General features: G+C 34.9%; 1 protein-coding gene across 5 annotated transcripts in view; it reads right to left on the bottom strand.

Moving 5' to 3' along the window:
• Positions 1-890: 890 nt before the first annotated feature.
• CCDC18 (coiled-coil domain containing 18) overlaps positions 891-17,677 on the bottom strand; it is a 30,316-nt gene continuing 13,529 nt past the window's right edge. For 4 of the 5 annotated variants that reach the window (XM_064515895.1, XM_064515896.1, XM_064515894.1 and 1 more), the window contains 14 exons: positions 16,853-16,987; positions 16,200-16,277; positions 15,031-15,147; positions 13,572-13,739; positions 12,979-13,121; positions 12,175-12,338; positions 11,173-11,386; positions 10,487-10,586; positions 9,291-9,407; positions 8,719-8,862; positions 7,510-7,713; positions 5,823-5,960; positions 2,927-3,124; positions 891-1,131 (listed from right to left, as the gene is read on the bottom strand). In XM_064515895.1, coding sequence (XP_064371965.1) covers positions 1,117-1,131; positions 2,927-3,124; positions 5,823-5,960; positions 7,510-7,713; positions 8,719-8,862; positions 9,291-9,407; positions 10,487-10,586; positions 11,173-11,386; positions 12,175-12,338; positions 12,979-13,121; positions 13,572-13,739; positions 15,031-15,147; positions 16,200-16,277; positions 16,853-16,987 — 1,935 coding nt within the window. In that variant the 3' untranslated portion in view covers positions 891-1,116. Of the gene's footprint in view, positions 1,132-2,926; positions 3,125-5,822; positions 5,961-6,955; positions 7,023-7,509; positions 7,714-8,718; positions 8,863-9,290; positions 9,408-10,486; positions 10,587-11,172; positions 11,387-12,174; positions 12,339-12,978; positions 13,122-13,571; positions 13,740-15,030; positions 15,148-16,199; positions 16,278-16,852; positions 16,988-17,677 lie in introns of those variants that run through there. The other variant, XR_010390196.1, reaches the window with a different exon arrangement.

Here is a 17,677-nt window from a genome sequence, read left to right on the forward strand (position 1 = left end):
AATGGCAAAATAAATAACATGAAATTGCAGAAACACATACTTTAGACGTGCGTATCTTGATCTTGCCAAAAGTAGCAAAATGTGTCTGGTTTTGTATAACCACCCGAAGACGACCAGCTGCACCTGTGAGTGTGTTTCCGTATCTAGTGAAAAGTGACCTACCTGCTACAGAGGAATTTAGCACACTTCCACCTGCACAGTTACTGAAACACAACAGCTAGTTTTGCTGCCCAAAATACCCTCTTAATACACAAAACACAAAGTTTGGGCTTAATCCTTAAATTGCAGTACATTCATTTTTGTTTCTCTTGCTCTATGTCAAATATCTTTGCTAATATGATTTTGTGAATTATGTATAGCATGGCTTAATGCATGCAAACCAAGTTTGCATTAATTGGACTCAGATTTAGGCAGTTTCTGACTCTTTTGTAAATATAAATGTTAAGGACGAGGGTCACAGCTGAATGCATAATACATTTGGAAAGCTGGAAATAAACATGTTTTGGAATGCATAGTTATGATGCCACTTTATTTAACAGTAGCTTTTATATGGACTCTTCTGGAAAAACAACTTCAACCGTTATGTCCCTGTCCTGTACCTTTTTATATCTGAAAGAAACCACTTGGAGTGAAGTAAGCAGGTTTTGCCAGTGTCTATTTACGGTCTTGATCAAATCAGCATCCTAGAACATCTTACAAACATGCCAATTTTAAGATATTGTTTCTGCACATTGAATGTATACAAAAACAAAGAAAATATTCCAGAACAAAAACTGTAAATAAGGTAGTATTATTGTGCTCTTAATTAGAAATCAGATGGGGAACACAAATACATGGATTAAAATCCTAGTAAAAAGACAACAGCTGAAATTCACTCCTACAACTCAAGATACTTAAAAAAAATATATAGTTTATTTCTCAAAAAATAAGTGATTATATCAAGGCAATAATCTCAAAAACATTTGGAAAAATAAAAAGGTTGGCATTTGTGTCAGTACAAATACATTCATTATTTACAACTCTTTTATATTAAAATTTCCTCTTTGAATGCAGTGCTGTACTGCCAGCAACAGCTTTTGCGGGCTACTGTGTGTCCAATGAGAAACATTCCTTCCTTCACAATTCTTGCCCCTGAAACAAAATATCTGTGATCAGAATCCTCCTTTAAACTTCCTTACTGAACTTAACAAATCTAAATACATTTGTTTCGAGATGTTACTTTTCATTATGAAGATTTCTCTTACAAAATTAAGAGAAGTAGCTGCAGAAGGTCTCAAGTCCATGGCTTCTTTCTCAAATTCTGTTATCTAGGCTACAAGTATTAACATATTTTAATTACTCCTCATGATTGCAGTTAATTTGTTTTCAAAAATCAGGATCACTTCGAAATTTTTCAACATAAATTGACCTCTAGCACATAAGTAGGAAAACATTATGCAGAATAATTTGATAAGAAATATTATACAAATCTCTAAAAAGAATTGTACAATTTAAAGTAGTATTGTCTTTTGGACTAACTGTTTTGTACAAGACTGAAGCTTCCAATAAAATTTGAGTGGATTATCGTGTTTATGTTCCTAACAATTTAAGTTTCTAACAATTCGGGAAATGTTTACAGAAACCTCATCGACAGTATCAAATTATTTCTGTCATGAGAGAGGGGGAAAAACCTCTATTATTTATACCAGTACAAACTGGTAAAAGTCTCATTAATATTAATCTAATTATTCTGGTTTTACAACAATATGAAGAAAAATGCAGCGAAGCACATTACTGCCTTTTATTTTTAATTTCTACGGGTTTGGCATGCTTAAAAAAACAAAAACAAAAAAAACAAGCTTACATTCTGGATTTAATTGTTTGACAGTTCACTTTTACAAATAAAAAAACAAACAAAACCCAAAATAACAGGAGTGTTTGGAGATCAACAAAAAGATGTCTCTAAAATATGATCCATATCAGCTATGATGACATTAGCCAGTACAATGGCACAACAGAAACAACTCCGTGAAGTAAAAGAGAAACAAGTTTGTGAGGAGAACCTGTTGCCCACCCTATGTGCTTTTCAGGGGTGTTACTTCAGAGTGGCTTATCTGGGCCTGCAGCCTTACTGACCGTTAGTAGCTGGAACTCCTCCACTGCACTTGTACAGTACCTCTTCTAGTTTATTTTCATCAGAAAACAATTTAGTTCATAATGCTTAGACAGGGATCTGGTAACACCACCTTATACTATGGCTCCTGTTAATTACACATACAATAGCCGTTATGTTGTACCTGTTCACTCTTAGCTAGGTGATTATCCTTTAAGGAGAATGCTATTTATAGAGTATACAGACATCTATAGGTAGTACATAATGAGCTTATGGCTGATGGATAAAAGGCTATTATACTAACTTCTAATTATTTTTATAATATCCATTAGATGCATCATCTTCCTCACAGCTTTCTGGATTTTAAAATACTAATACACAACAAAAAGGTATGTATTTGTGCAAATATATATATATTTTAAAACAATGAACTAAAATGCATGGCTATATGTATATTAATCGGGACTGAACTGTGGTGACATACCCAACTCTTACATGACACAGAATCCTCCCATTGTCCTTCCTGTCTAACTCTTTCGCATGGAAGAAAAAAAAATCCCCCAAACTTGTGTCCTGTAATATACAGGAAGTTAGACAGGATTAACATTTTAGGCCTTGTAGGCCTAAATTTCTATGAATTTCTTTAGCTGTTTCTTGTTTCTCAGTAATTACAAAACACAAAGTAAAAGAGAATAATATAAAAATAGAACTGGGTAATTAGTCTCACTTTCTTCATTGCTGTTGGTAAAAGATCCTCTGAATATAAAAGATGGTTTCTGTGTACAGAACTTGCCTTAAATATTTTATGTATGATGCACAGTTAAATCAACTTACTTTGTCAAGCAGTCCTTCACTTGCAGCATGAACCATTTTGTCTCTGACCTGGAGCTGTTGCTGCAGATTACTGACAGTATCTTGAGCCTCTTCTAACTCTCTCTTCACCTGTTGCAACTGTCCACTGAGATGGTAAGAACAAGATTTTTGGTATTCTGTTGATATCTGCCATTTTGCTTGGTCTTTCTGATGAGCAATCTTCTCAAATTAAAGAAATATAACAAAAACATTACAAGATTTACTTTATATCAATCTTTGTCAATCTAAGTACTTACCCTATCTCACTTGATATATCAATTTTCAAACTTACTATTACTAACATAATTTTATTTCTCGCTTCAGGAAGAAACTGTGGCCACATAAGATTAATTTGCCATAAGAAAGAGTCCTCTACCACTGTTATTTAAATCAATTTTTAAATCAGGAAAGGACTCCAAATTCCCCCCCCCCCCCCCCCCACACACACACAAAAAAAAAAAGAAAAAAAAGAAAAAGCCATTCTGAATGTTCAGCAAGATTTTTCCACTTCCTTTATTTGGAATACCTAAAACTTCCAAGGGTAGTAGAGTTCTGTTTTGTAACAAGATCTTCATCACACATCAAAGCGAAGCAAGAGTGATGCAGCTGAAAAATCTGGGATCTGCTTATTTTCTGAGTCCCAAAATGGCAGAGTAGCCCAGGGGAGAAATAAACCCCTGTGAAGAAACAGATAGCAATTCCTACCCTGCACTAACATGCCTGCTGTAATAAGCAGGCAAAAAAAGGTATTCAGGCAAAAAAGAACGAGACAAGACCACACACACACATACAAATGTGCACACACAGATCCTTTCCGCCAATACATTGAGGGCGTATAGTGAGCAACTGAGTGTTTAGAAATCCCTATCTAGAACTAGCACAGAAAGTTTCTGTGGAAGATTGGTCAGTCTGCAATAAATATTTGTGTTACTAATGGAGAAAGTTTTTTCTTATAATACGCTTATATATATAATTTTTAGACAAAGAAGCAACCATATAGTATTCTAAATGGAGTCAGATCCTCTCTGTGATATATTCCACTTCTGTATAGAATGATTCTGAAATCTAGTGTTTTATCCACTTAACTATGCTGAAAATAATTTTTAAATTCCACTTCCTTCATCCCAAGTCTCTCAAGGCAGATGACTGGAACAGGTATATTTTCGCAGTCTTGCCTATACCATTCTTGGACCTCTCTCTTTTTCCCGGTATTCCTTGGAAAAAATGACAGCTCAATTTCCTGAATGCTATGAAAAGCTATGTTGACCCTAGGTATGAAACAAAACCCTACCTTTACATAATACACTGGAAAAAAAGAAAAAAAATTAACAGAGATCTCCAAGGTTACTTTTAATTAGATGCATAAGCATGTTACTGTTTTCAGTTCAAAAGTATGAGCTATAAGGGTCTTACAGTCTGATGGACAGATTTTAGGAACAAACCTCATTTGGAAAACTGCTTTTTCAAAACTGGACATGAAAGGGTGAGTAAACACTGATTTAAATAAGCTTGTATTAATAATACACTGTCAAATTCCAAGACCTGAAAAAATGGTAATCATCTAAGTCTTAAGTCTAGATTTTTTTCAGGCTATTCTAAATCAGAATACACATTCTCTGATTTTATTTTCCATTTCCTAAAATTCACCAAAAAGACTGTCTCCAGAAGCCTAGGCAGATCTGGTGAAGGACCTGTAGAAGAGCAGGGTAGCATTTACCACAATAAAAGAATACATGTCTCAGTTACAGCAGCCTTTTAAACACAGGAGATTTTAAATTCAGTAAGATCGATTTGGAAGTATAAATTAAAACTGGAGTAAGACATCCCCTTAGTTGGGTGAATCCTTGAGAGCTATAAAAATATAGCTTGCCCAGAGAACCTGAGTAAAAATGTTTTCCCTCCTCCCTCAGTGTTTTCCATCGTAAATGGTAAATGGCAGAGAGATTCTGATTAGAGCTGTGAACTTATCAGATGGTACATTTATATAGCTAACTCTTGGGATTTTAATTTTTCTTTGACTTTTTATTTATGGAACCTTTTCCTGGCTAAGATTTTTATCCAGGAGTATTTATTTGATCAGAAAGACAAGGTGTACAACAGTAAAATATCCTTAAGTGAACTCACATCATTCTCACCATGAGAGGAGGAAGAGTCTGGTAATATGCTGAATTCTCTCTCTTAGGATTCAGTCACTTCATGATGTAAGACCACCCCCACACACGAGTTTATTTTTGGACAAATGCGGATCTTAGATTTTTAGAAGATAGCTCTAACTGCTGAAGACTTCCTTGAGGACTTAGGTGAACCAACTTACTACCTTTGAAATCTCAGTTTATACACAAAAAACCCAGAAGCCATAAATGGCCTTCAAGGAACAGTTAACTCTTTCTGCAGCCACATAAAATTAGTTGATTGGAAACAGTTGTTGCAAGACATCACCTGCTGCTTCAAAAAGCATGTATGCTTACTCTTTTAATTGAGACTCCTTTTTTGTCTGCGAAGGAAGCATCCAGTCAGTAGTTGTATTGCGGCTATGTAGGAAACACTCTCTTTCAGAGTCGCCCCCAGAGTGTTGGAAAGAGTTGAAAATAATGTGTGTTAATGACATGTATGAAGGGTGGCAAGTAGTGGCAGGTAGATGGTTCATGACTGTCCTAAATAATCATTTTAAGAGAAGTCAAAAGACAGATATAACTTAATTTTGCCTCATGTTTAGCAGGGACAAAACTAAACCCCAATACTCCAGAAAACAGATCAAATGCCTTTGGTAACTGCACAGAAAGGAAAACTTCTCACATGTCTTATCCCTAGGAAGAGAAAAAACAGACAAATCCAACATAATCAGAATGGCAGGAACCATTTCAGTTGTAGTATTTACCTCTAGCTGACAAGCATCTTTTAACAAATCTAGTTCTGCAGAAAGCTTTTTTATCTCAGATTGCATTCGTGCTTCTAGTTGAGCTTCGCGAGCCTGGGCAGCACCAAGTTCTTCTGCCAAATGATTTGCACGAGATTCCTGAAAGATAGTTAGTGATATTATGAATCATGCCTACAAATGAAAAATAGTGTAAATGCAAACTATTACTTTAAACCTGAACTATCATGGGAGGTAAGTGAATCTGAGTTTGTGTTTTATGCAAGGAAGCATGGAGAGGTCAGCCATTTCCCTATTTGTTCATATGGAATCAGCAGCTGAACAAGGCCTAAGACATGGCAGTCAACAAGCTGCAAACTACTTGTTTAGCTCCTAGAACTAAGTCTAGTGAATAAAAGCAGTATAGAGTCACACTCCTTTGACTAGATGTTTGCTTGCAGTAAGTGTGGTTGTACATTGCATAGTCAAGCAAGAAACCTTAGAATTTAGAATACTTCCTAGAGATTATACACAAACAGGAAATGATTACCTCAGCCAGGTGGTTATGAAGCAGCTTTTACATAATATTATTATTTTTAAGCTCTTAGCATGAGAACACTCTCCCAAAGCTTGGTTAGGACTGTATAGCTGTGCCACTAGAAGTTTCTAGAGACTGATAACTGGCAAATCAGGAAGACAAAATAACTATGTTTTTGCAAATGAATGCTCCTTTCTACCTTATAATGTTCTCTCACTTTCTTTCTAAATATTTTTTAATGACCAGTATTACAATTCTACATCTGCATTCTATTGATGTATGTGTCTTCACAATTAGCAACTATATCTATTTGATAAAGAGGCAGAAGAGAGAGAAATGAAGAGACTAACTCAAGTTAAAACAGGTAGCCTGCATCCAGACCCAGGAACAGAACTGACACTCTTGTACTTAAAACTATTATCTTCAGCGGAAGTAAATAAAAACAGAAGATTGCTCTATGTCTTGTTTTGCAAGAAAGCCATGAAAATTACTCATTTATACACATTTAACTATCAGACAAAGGTAGTTATCATGCTTCAGTGAACCTCACAGTTCTTCAGTGAAAAACACGGAGAAATACACATTCTTTCTTTCCATTTTCTCTGCACTGGCTACTAACCCGCAGTATCATAAAAGGAAGCAGTAGCTATATTCAAGAGGGAACAGGAACTGCAGCTGGGTCTGACCTGTGTGTGGGGAAAAAGGAAAGACAGTGGGCAGACAGCTATTGTGTGAGGTTCTGACTCAGTCCAGTTCCTTGCATATATTTAGTTACGGAGACATTTCAGCTATTTCCCATTTCTGTTCCATGCAACAAAGGAAATATCACTCTTTTGCTGGGCAGTTTGGTAAACTTTGGTAAGTTATAAAATATTTATGTAAATATAGCCGGCAATAGCATTTCTGAATTTGGACATTTCTTTTGTCCATAGTTACCGAGAAAAGACCTTTGAAATCTTCTCTTTCAGAACCGAAACAAAGCTGCCATTTATGGTGAAAGTCAAAAGAAAAAGAAAACCTAGAAGCTCCCAGCCCAAAACAAACTACAACATGCTTCACTGTTACAAACTTTAAACTGCAAAGTAAATGCACCCTTTCCAGAAACAAACATTTTTCAATAGCTAATTCTACTACTATTGAAAGTGTATTCTGAAAGTTGGAAAGTTGAGTCACCTTTTCTCGGGACAGGTGGTTTACTTCTTCCAACTCATGTGAGAGCCTGTCTGCTTCTCTCTGAGCCTGAACTAGCATTCGACGAGTCTCCAGCAGCTCTGAGCGAGTATGCTGCAGCTGTTCTCGTTCCAGCCTCAATTGCTGACCCAAATCCAGTGCTTCCTTGTACTGGTCTCCAATGCAATTCTCCTGATCTTTCACTGTCTGTAATAGGTAAATAACATCAGATCTCAAAGAATACATACATGGAACAGCTTGCATTCGTCTCTCCTTGGGGGGGAAAAAAAACAAACCCCATCAGACACACAGAAGTAAAAAAATGTAACATTCCTTTTGATATTTATAGACTCTTGAAGGTTGCAAAGACAAGACATGTTATACCATACCTGATCTATGGTCCATCTAAGTCCAGGGTCCTATCTCTCACAGCAGGCCAATACGAATAAAAGGAAGATGCAACAACACTTTATAGTGAACATTTACATAATAACACATTCATAAAAATATTGTATTTTTAACCCATATTAATTAGTTGTTGATTCAGGCCTGAAAACAAAGATTTTTATCATTCATAAAGCAAAATTTAGCTATCGTCTCTATTCTATCTGTATGCTCCCATTTGCTATATGAAGGTTATCTTTTCTAGTTCCCATAAGCACCCTCAATCTCAGTGCTCTTTTGAAGCAATTATTGCCACAAGCTAGACAGTTAAGGCATAAGATGCTCTCATCACACCGTCTTGTTTTATTTCATTTCAGGGAAGACCCCGTCCATATGCAGTGCATCAGGTTACAAAAGAATAAGAATCAGTATTTTTTCAAATTTCTCCACAAAACAAAGCTTTCAAAAGCGTACCATTAAATTTGTTTATTTTTATATCATTAAACTGGTTTAATTTTAATTAAGATTCATCAAATACCAAGATATACAACCGCAATTACTTGGGGAGAAGTAATGACACTGTCATTTTAAAGAGATGCTATACAGTTCTTTCTAGGCAGTTATGGTAAACAGTAAAAACTGACAATCTGTTTAAAATGAACTTCAACCAAGAATTTCAGTAGATAAATTCACAATATTTGCAAGCACCATGTTTAGGGAGAAGGCTGTTTTCTTACCTTGTTTACTAAACAGCCACATGGACTACATACAAAGAGCTGTTCAGTGAATTGTGAATAAAATATCCTGTGTATCCAAGTAACATTTTACCTTTTCAAAAGCTGCTAGCCTTTGTTCTTTTCTTTCAATTTTTTTCCTCAGCTGATTTATTTCTTGATCTCTCTGGAGCAGTTCAAACTCTTTTTCACGAAGCTCATCTTTAGAATGCTGGAGTTTGCCATCTAAGCTCTCAATCTGAACACAAAATGCAGTTAAATCAAAACAGATATTTTACTGAAATAAGGACAATAAAAATAATAATAATAAAAACTCAGAAGTGCTGTCAGTACTACCTCTGACTTTGGGTTTCCTTGCCAATTTTTATATTTTATTTTGCCAACATTTTCTTATTTTAAAAGAGCAGTTTGAGAGTTATATTTTATTAAGTAAAAAACTACACTTTGTTTATTTAAAATGGCATTTTCCTGTAATAGTTTAAGTAATAAAAAAAATATTTTTGCTGACACAATATTAAGGTTCTCCCTCCTTCCTTCTCCTCACAATAAGATACCTGTCTTGCTTTTCTGGATTAAGCCTGGCTAGCTACTGTGTCCCAGGATCAGATATTCCTATATCATTAATCGCCCTATGTTAGCAGAACTGGGTTTTTAAGCAAGAATTACCTGTTTATGGCATTCCTTAATTTCTAACTCTGATTTCTCTAAATTGCCTTCTAATCGAATTATTTGTTGTTCCATTTCTCCCCTATGTTCACGAACTGTCATGTCCAACTGTGTAATCTAGAGGTAAAAATGGAAAAAAAAGAAATATTTTATTTGGTCTACTACGCAGAATTTATGAAATAATGTTACAAAATATGATAGCATAAGGAATGAAAATAATTCCTTTTAGTCTCAAGAATATGCTCTCAGGCAGTGAATAAGAAAATGCAACTCATCCATCTCTGGACTTGTTTTTTTCCTCCTCCTCTCTTTGTATTTGTTCCCTATTTTTAAATAAATCCATAACTGAATATATTTGGTCCTCAGATACACAGAATGCAAACTGAGTTCTCAGTTTAAACTGAAGTAACTGAGTATCTTATCACACTAATACTTCAGGCTAGAAAACGCCTAACTTTACTAAAGCAAAAAAAAATCCTTTTGTTTTGATGAATTCCTGGAGCAGCTAACAGGGCAGTGTGGTAAGAACATAATGAAAGCTCTGGCCTCCTTATTTTCAGTCAACAGAATTTTTTCTTTTTTTGTGTCAAAGATTCTTGGATACAGAGGCTGCTAACTCCTGCAGGAAGTAGCTATTAGAAGGTTAATTAGAAGTGACAGAAGAACAGTTCTTCTACAAGGAGTATTAGATCCTGAAGTCAGACCAAAAGACAGAAAAGTGAGCTACAGAAATTTATTCACAGCAGAGATACTACTGCGTATTTAGAGGCTGCTTTATATCTAATCAAATATACTCCAGTACCAACATGGAAAGGAATCTGTCATCTCAGAATGCACTTCAATGCGGATCTTTCCTTCATTTTATCAAACATCAAGGAGACACCATCTGTCATGTAACTTTATTACTAAGAAATCATGGGACAGGTTTACACAAGGTTTCCGTCCTGTCAAAGCAAGCAGTAGTCTGTGACCACTTAATCATGATCTAATGTATGCTCTCAAAGGAGCATAACCTGATCTGTCCTGTTACCACAAGGCTTCAGGAACACACAGGTGGTTTTGAGGTTGACATCCTGGCTATATTAACAATACAGTTTGGAATGATGTGTTAAGGCTATTAAATCTAGTGGTCATTTTATAAATTATCTACTACGTAACCGGAACAATTGTCAGTAACACACTTAAAATGATCTGACCTGAGCTGCTCTTTGTTTCAGTTGCCAGTTCCTTTCTTTCAGTGCTTGCTCCATGTCGAGGAGTTCTTGCTTTTTTTCTTCCATTTCTCCCTTGCAGTACCTGAAATTCCCATACATTTATTTGCTAAACTGCACATTCAGTTGCTTAGCTTCAAGTATCCAGTTTGAAAACCATTAGATTTATTCCTTATTCAAAGTGAAATTACTCTAAAATGTAAATCAACTAACTGACTGCAAAAAAACCAAACCCAAATTAATTGGTTATTAGGACAATATATTGTTAAATAAATATATTCCCATACTGCTAAAAGAAGAACAGCATAGAAGAAAGTGTCATTAATTTATCATCATAGAAGAAAATGGACAACTTAACTGTAAAAGAAAGTCATTCCTCTCACTATTATTTCATAGCTTTGGGATTCAGAGAGTATTTTTAACACATTTTAAAACTGAATTCCAAAACAAGAATTCAGCATCACTTTTAGAAATTAAAAGTGAGCCAAGGTGTTACTGTAACAAGTTATTCAACAGCCACAAACCAGCCAAAAATTAGAGAGCTGCTTAGAAGATATAAAAAAAAAAAAAAAAAAAAAAAAAGCCATCTGAGCTACCAGGCAACTGTTCTGCTATTTCAAAGGCAAAACTAATGGAACTAATTTTTCAAGATGGAAAAGATACCGGCTTACCTGAGCTCAGCTGTTAGATCCTTGATAGCAACATGCTTCTCCTCCAGAGAGGACTGTGCCTTCTGTAATGCATCTCGCAATTCCTGAAGCTGTCTTAAAGTGATTTTTAATTCTCCATGGGCATTCTGTAATGAAGATTCTAGTTCTACTACTTTCTGTAAGGCTTCCCTATGGCAATTCTCGCTTTGAAGCAGCTTATCTTCCAATTCATTCACTATTATGATTAAAAAAAAAGAAAAACAGAAAAGTTTAATCATCGTTAAGTCAGGTTCTTTATGCGATACCACTGCCTATTATTAGCACTTGTACTCATAACCAATTTCCAGTATCGCTATTTTTAGGACAAAAATCTAGAAAAAACAGTAACTGCTGGGGTTGTACAACTACCCTTTCATGGCACCAAAGCCTTCACTCTTTCTATTCAGCTCAGAATCTGTAATAGACTTAAAATATGAGGACACATCTAAACCATTTGGCCAAGGGGTAAATACAGAGAAACCACAGTAACTGCAGTGCTATGTAAAAATGTAAACAGAATTGCTGGCAAGCCTCTGGTTTAAAGGAAGAGTAAAATCAGATGGACAAGGTTGGGAAGTAAGTTTGTTTCCATAGATTCTCTTGTGATTTTTTTTAAGAGCTGAATTTTTGTGAATAGAATATACCTCTGTTAAATCTATGTCTTGTTTGATTAACGCACTAAGAAACCACTTTACAGATTTACAGGGACAATCTGCTCAGTCCTTTCATTTGCAGTAAAGGTACATCCCACACAAGTGAGAGTTTACAGTTTACTTTTTAAAGAGGTATATATAGTATTTTACCATGTAATTACCAGCAAAATTAAAAGCTAGGAGTTAAAAAAAAAAATCCCTCAAAATTGTCATATTTTAGGTCTCTTCTGATACTTGATTATAAAATCACATAGAAAGATCTACCTATTCTAATACATAAAGAGAAATCGCATAATGAATGGAAGCCTTAAAAACAATGTAGCTAAGTTACCCTCATTTGCCTTTTTACTGAGTTCTGATCGTGTTTCTTTCAAAATAACATCCAACTGATTTATCTGCATTGTTTTGTCTTCACCATCTTGTTTTAATTGCACTACTTCTTTTTCCACACCAGTAAGTTCAGCCTTGCACTGATCCATCTCCAATTTAATCTCCCTGATTAAGAAAAGCAAGCAAAGTGTAATGAATCTTGTAATATTAAAAGCAATATATGTATAACTTTATATGTTCTGAGAAGACATATTGTGAATAGCATAATACTGAAGAATCCACTGGGATTCTGTTCACAGAGCTGCAACAGATTTACTGGGAATCCTGTTAACTTCAATTAAAGACGTTAAAAGAAAGTTGTTTAGCTAAAGTCAATACTACGTAAGTGTCATTGTTACTACTCCCATCAGTTAGACAAATAACTGAAACAATGACAGGAATAAAAAAAGTCATGTTAGGTAAGCTTTCTTGCAATCAAAAGTGTATTCTTTGAGACTACCAAGTTCTCCTAGAATTTAGCAGCTAATATTACAAGCAACTTCATAATACAATTCAATTGATAAATATATCAAGTGCTATCTTAAGACTAACTAAGTTGTCTGGACATGCATTCACTCCATTGGAAGACTCTTCCAGAACCTCATGTCTCTACTGGTTAGAAACCTTCCTTCTGACTTCCAGGCTGTGCTCATATAGAGACTGTATGACTATATAGCTGATACCATTTCAGCAACATTTTACTAAAGAGCAATCTTTCTAATCAATATGCACATCTGTAGAATATACCACTCAGTTATAAACCTACCTGATTGTGCTAGTAAGTTCAGCCACCTTTTGCCTTTTTAAATCTGCTTCCTGAGAAGCTAGGCGAAGTTTCTCCTCTGCCTTTCTCAACTCATCTTCTGCATATGCTTTCTGTTTCTGAAGCTCTTGTTCCAAGTTAGATACCTATTTAAAATTGTATTCAAAAAGCATTGGCACTTTTAAATTACATTTCAAAGAAATATACCACTTTCTCTTGCAACTTGACACCGAAAATTTTAAGACAAACAGTTTCCTGAGAGCCTAAAATTGCACCTAATTTAACACTAGAAATACGCAGTCACATTTGAAAGACATATAGTTTCTAGTACATACAGCTAGGCTCAACTTTCTCAATTTCAATACCTCTCTCTCTAATTCAAGTCTAGGGTTTGATTTTCCAAGTATTCAGCCGCTCTAATGCTAGTTAGATAGCACAGAACCTGGTAACAAAAAAATTACAACTAAAATACTTAGACAGATCTGAAATAACAACCGTCAACTCAGTAAGTCATCAAATGATATTTTAAAATGTTACAAACACATAAAAACATTTAAATATCTGTCCTTACATATACTAGTCTCACTGTACTGTACCTGTTTTTCAAGTTTAATTTGATTATCTTCCAGCTCCCCATTTCTAATGGTTTCTTGCTGTAACATTTGCTGCTGGTGATGCAAAGTTTGTTGTAGGAGAATATTTTGTTCACTGGTGTCCTGAAGATTTTGACTTTTTAGTTTAATTTCTTTTTGTAACCAACAAACCTGAAAATACATTCACTTTTCATTATAACAAAACACTTCTTTTTGTGCTAATTCATCATTCAGCTATGTTTTTTTAAGTATGGAAAGAAGCCACTTATCAGCCCCAGTCTTTTCAATTCTTGCTTTCTAATTAGACGTAAACTGATCATATCTTAAAAAGAAATGTAATCAAGATTTTTCATTTGTAAGTTATCATTTCTGTAAAAAACTCTGAGGTGAACGACCTTTCTTTCTGCTACTCTTCCTACTTTATTTCTCAGAGTCCCTTTTTCCCCCTCAAGATGTTGCCCTTAGTCCTCCCCTTTCTTTCTTCCTGTCTCCGTCATTGATAAAAGCACCAGGGATTCTGAGTGCCTAACTTTTATCACATGTTGAGTGGTCTGTTTTATCAAGGATGGATGCTAAGCATTTTCTGAAAAATCAGGTTGGGGGGTGGAAATGACTAACTGCTCACTCCAAGATAGAAGTAGCAACTCTGTTAGCTACTTATGAAAATACTAGTCCTGATTGCGAAACCTCAGTTGCTACCCTGGAGTTTCACAGAGCATCCAGTCTTTCCATATGTGGCATGATGAAGAACAATGCAATTTAGAGCTTAGAAAGAAACAGTGGATATCACAGGTTTATGCACAGACCATAGATTTCTACCCAGTTAATCCTGTATAAGTTTGATTAACGTGCGTCAGATACTCAGCAGGTAATGCAGAACTGACTTACACATGAATGGTCTCCTGTTTCCCTTTATAATTAGTTCATATGGTTAGTCATCTACACTACTAAAAAAAAAAAAAAAAAAAAAAAACCACCCACACAACCCACCAACACACTAATATTTAACTTCAGTCTTTCTTGCTTTCATATAGTAATGGAAAGTGTGATAAAATTCAATGGTTGGAATTCGAAAAGTTTTCTTGTGCCCAGGATTTCTTCCCCAGTAGGACACTCACAACACAAACAAATCAATCATATGCACATAAGTTTATACAGCAATAGCTATCTCCATCTCAAACATCTCAATTTTTTTCAAGACAGTGCTTTCCTTCACTTAATCCTGGTTATTTTACTTCTTTCAGAACTTTTTTTTTCTCCTGGCATTCCTTCACCTTAAGCTTATTCAACATTCTCTAGTCATGCTTTTCACTCTTTTAGCTTCACGAAACAGTCTTTTCTCAGCTTCCTTCCTTTTCACAACTCCTGCGGCAAATGTTTTGTCTCTTCCTTCAAAGACAAACTTTTAGATTACATCATTCATAATAGCAGCTTTCCCTGTAATATAGAAACAAGCTGTTACCTCTTCAAATTTCTTTTTAAGCTGATTTTCAAATATCTCCTTATTTTCTTCTGACTGACTCAAATACAGTGCAAGTTCTTCCTTACATATGTCCAGCGCTGACTGAAGTTGTCTCACCTAGTTACATGTAACAGACCACCTGAAATTAGCAAATTTCTGATTAACGAGTTCGACGTCTAAAAAAATGTTAAAAACCACCTGTGCATAAAGTGTCTGAAAAGCTACATTTTAATCTAAGTAGCATTAAAACAGACACGGAATATTATGAAAAACTTCAAAGAATTGAAATAACATTTAGAAATGAAAATTATTTATGAAATTAAATTTCAATATTTTAGACTGTGTTTAAATCATGTAAGACTACCATACTGACAAAATATTCCAGTATGTGTCAATAGCTAGAATTTTAAAACAAACATACGCACAATACCAAGTCATTTACACACCATGCTTTATTACAGATTAAGTTTTACATATAGAATTTTGTTTGTAAGTTTGGAATGGTCATCATGTGTGAATTGTGACAAGTCTTTTTCAAGAATGAGATTCAGATCTTAATACATCACCTCTCGAAAGGCTACTAAAGAGCATATATTTTTGTTTTCTGCTGTGAGAGACAGTGCCTGAGTTTCACCAGAAAGGAAAGCAACAGCTTTAATATAAAACATTAAACATAGTTTGTTATGGTAGTAATGTCAATACTAAACTATCTGCTTTTTTATTGTTAATTTGGATTTGAGTAATCTCAAACAAATACTTTGTAATCTTGGACGGATATAAAAATTATTAAGAACAAATCGCCAGAGATCTAAAGCCACAGTGATTAAACTTTTCCCACTGTTTGGTTTCAGCACTAAGAGGACATTTCTCATCAACTCATTTCAACATCAATTGTGCTGATAAGCTTTTGTGAATGGGCTAATGCATGCTTTCAATGCTACCAATTTACTAAATCATACCATACTACCTACTATGTTTCTTTAAAAAAAAGAAAAGAAAGAAAAGGATAGTTGGAAGGCTTTGGGTCAATGATTTCCAAAATATTTACATGAGACAAATTTCTATAAAGTAGCCTTTAATATAGCTTGTTCATAAAGGATAAAAGGAATGAACTAAATCATTATTGCAATTTAAAGACTATTAATTGAAAATTACAAGAACTTACTAACTTTGATCGTTTCTTCAGTTAATTGACTTTGCAGTATCTTCAGTCCTTCATCTTTCTTGACATTTTGTTTTTCCATTTCCTGTTTGTACACATATTTTTTCAAGGGAACAAAACATTAACATAGTTGCAGTAATAAAAGTTAATGTGCTAAAAACTCGTATTAGGAATCAGGAAAAAAAATCAATGTATTTAAAACACAATTACTTTTACATTGTACTTGTGTGCATCATACTTCTAAGTGCTTTTGGCTGCTAATAAGTGTCCCTTTATATTGAGCTGTGAATAGGAATTCTAAAAGGAGTGTAGATTGCCATAGTACAGTCGTCTTAGTTCTCCACCTGGTGCAGAGTAGATGCCATAGCTCTTTATTTAGACCTCTTTCCCTTGATTGCAGCAAGAAGCCCAAGGTACAAACCAGACGCATAACCAGAAAGCTGAGACAGCAAACAGTGGAGAGTCATTAAAGTTTGTACAGCTTAGCGTAGTTTTGGGACTGATCTAGATTCCATCACCGACTCAAAAAGAATCAAGCAGCAGCAAAAGACATAAGTATCTTTCATCTTCTCCCATTTTTCACATGTCCTTGGATATGCTTTCATCCCTAAATGTCACTTATTTGATTTGCATTTTGAGGAAATCAAGAGCCAGCCTTACCTCTCTGCTTTCTATCAACAGCTCATCCAATGATTCAATGTGATGTTGTTTACATATAACATCTTGTTGTAAAATAGACATTGTTTTTTCTTGTTCAATGAATTGTTGGTGTTTCTTATCCAGCTGTGTCTGAAGCTGTCCATAAAGAATTATTCATTTATTATTTTAATAAGCTTTTCCAGAGAACTATACATCTAATTATGTCATTCAATTCTATTCACCCACCACCTTGAAAATGAAAAGTGAACAGGTTCATGCTATCAGCAGTATAGCACAATATTATAAATATCAAGAAACTCCAAATCCTTAATATTTAAAAGTAGCAGGAGAAGCAAAAGAGTCAGGGCAGGCAGACTGTAATTACTGCTTACATTGTCATCAGCCAGAAAAGACAGACATATACCTCTTCTTTAGTAAAATGTGACAAGCTACTTTAACTTTTAATCACATGAAACAACTGAATTCGTACATAAAGACTGAAAAATCCTACTAAGGGTTCTTGCTGAACACAGATGTTCCTAAGACTCATCTTGGCAAAGGTTCAGAAAACAAATGAATAGTGATAGAAGCTATCATTCTCTGTTCCAGATGTTTTTCTTTGGATCCAAGAGCAACGGTACTCTTCCTAGGCCTGTATTTCTCTTCAGTTTTCCCTTAGTGGGTGGATGATGGGACTTACAGGGAATGACTTCCAAGGATTTCAGGGGATTAAGGGAAGATGCTGCTGTGGAGGATATCTAACTTCTGTTTTGAACAGGAAAGAGGATATTCATGTCTCAGAGAAGTATTGTGACATTGTTGAGTGTCAGACAGCAAATAACTGAA

This window comes from Dromaius novaehollandiae, chromosome 8 (genome assembly GCF_036370855.1).
Source record: "Dromaius novaehollandiae isolate bDroNov1 chromosome 8, bDroNov1.hap1, whole genome shotgun sequence".
Taxonomy (NCBI): domain Eukaryota; kingdom Metazoa; phylum Chordata; class Aves; order Casuariiformes; family Dromaiidae; genus Dromaius; species Dromaius novaehollandiae.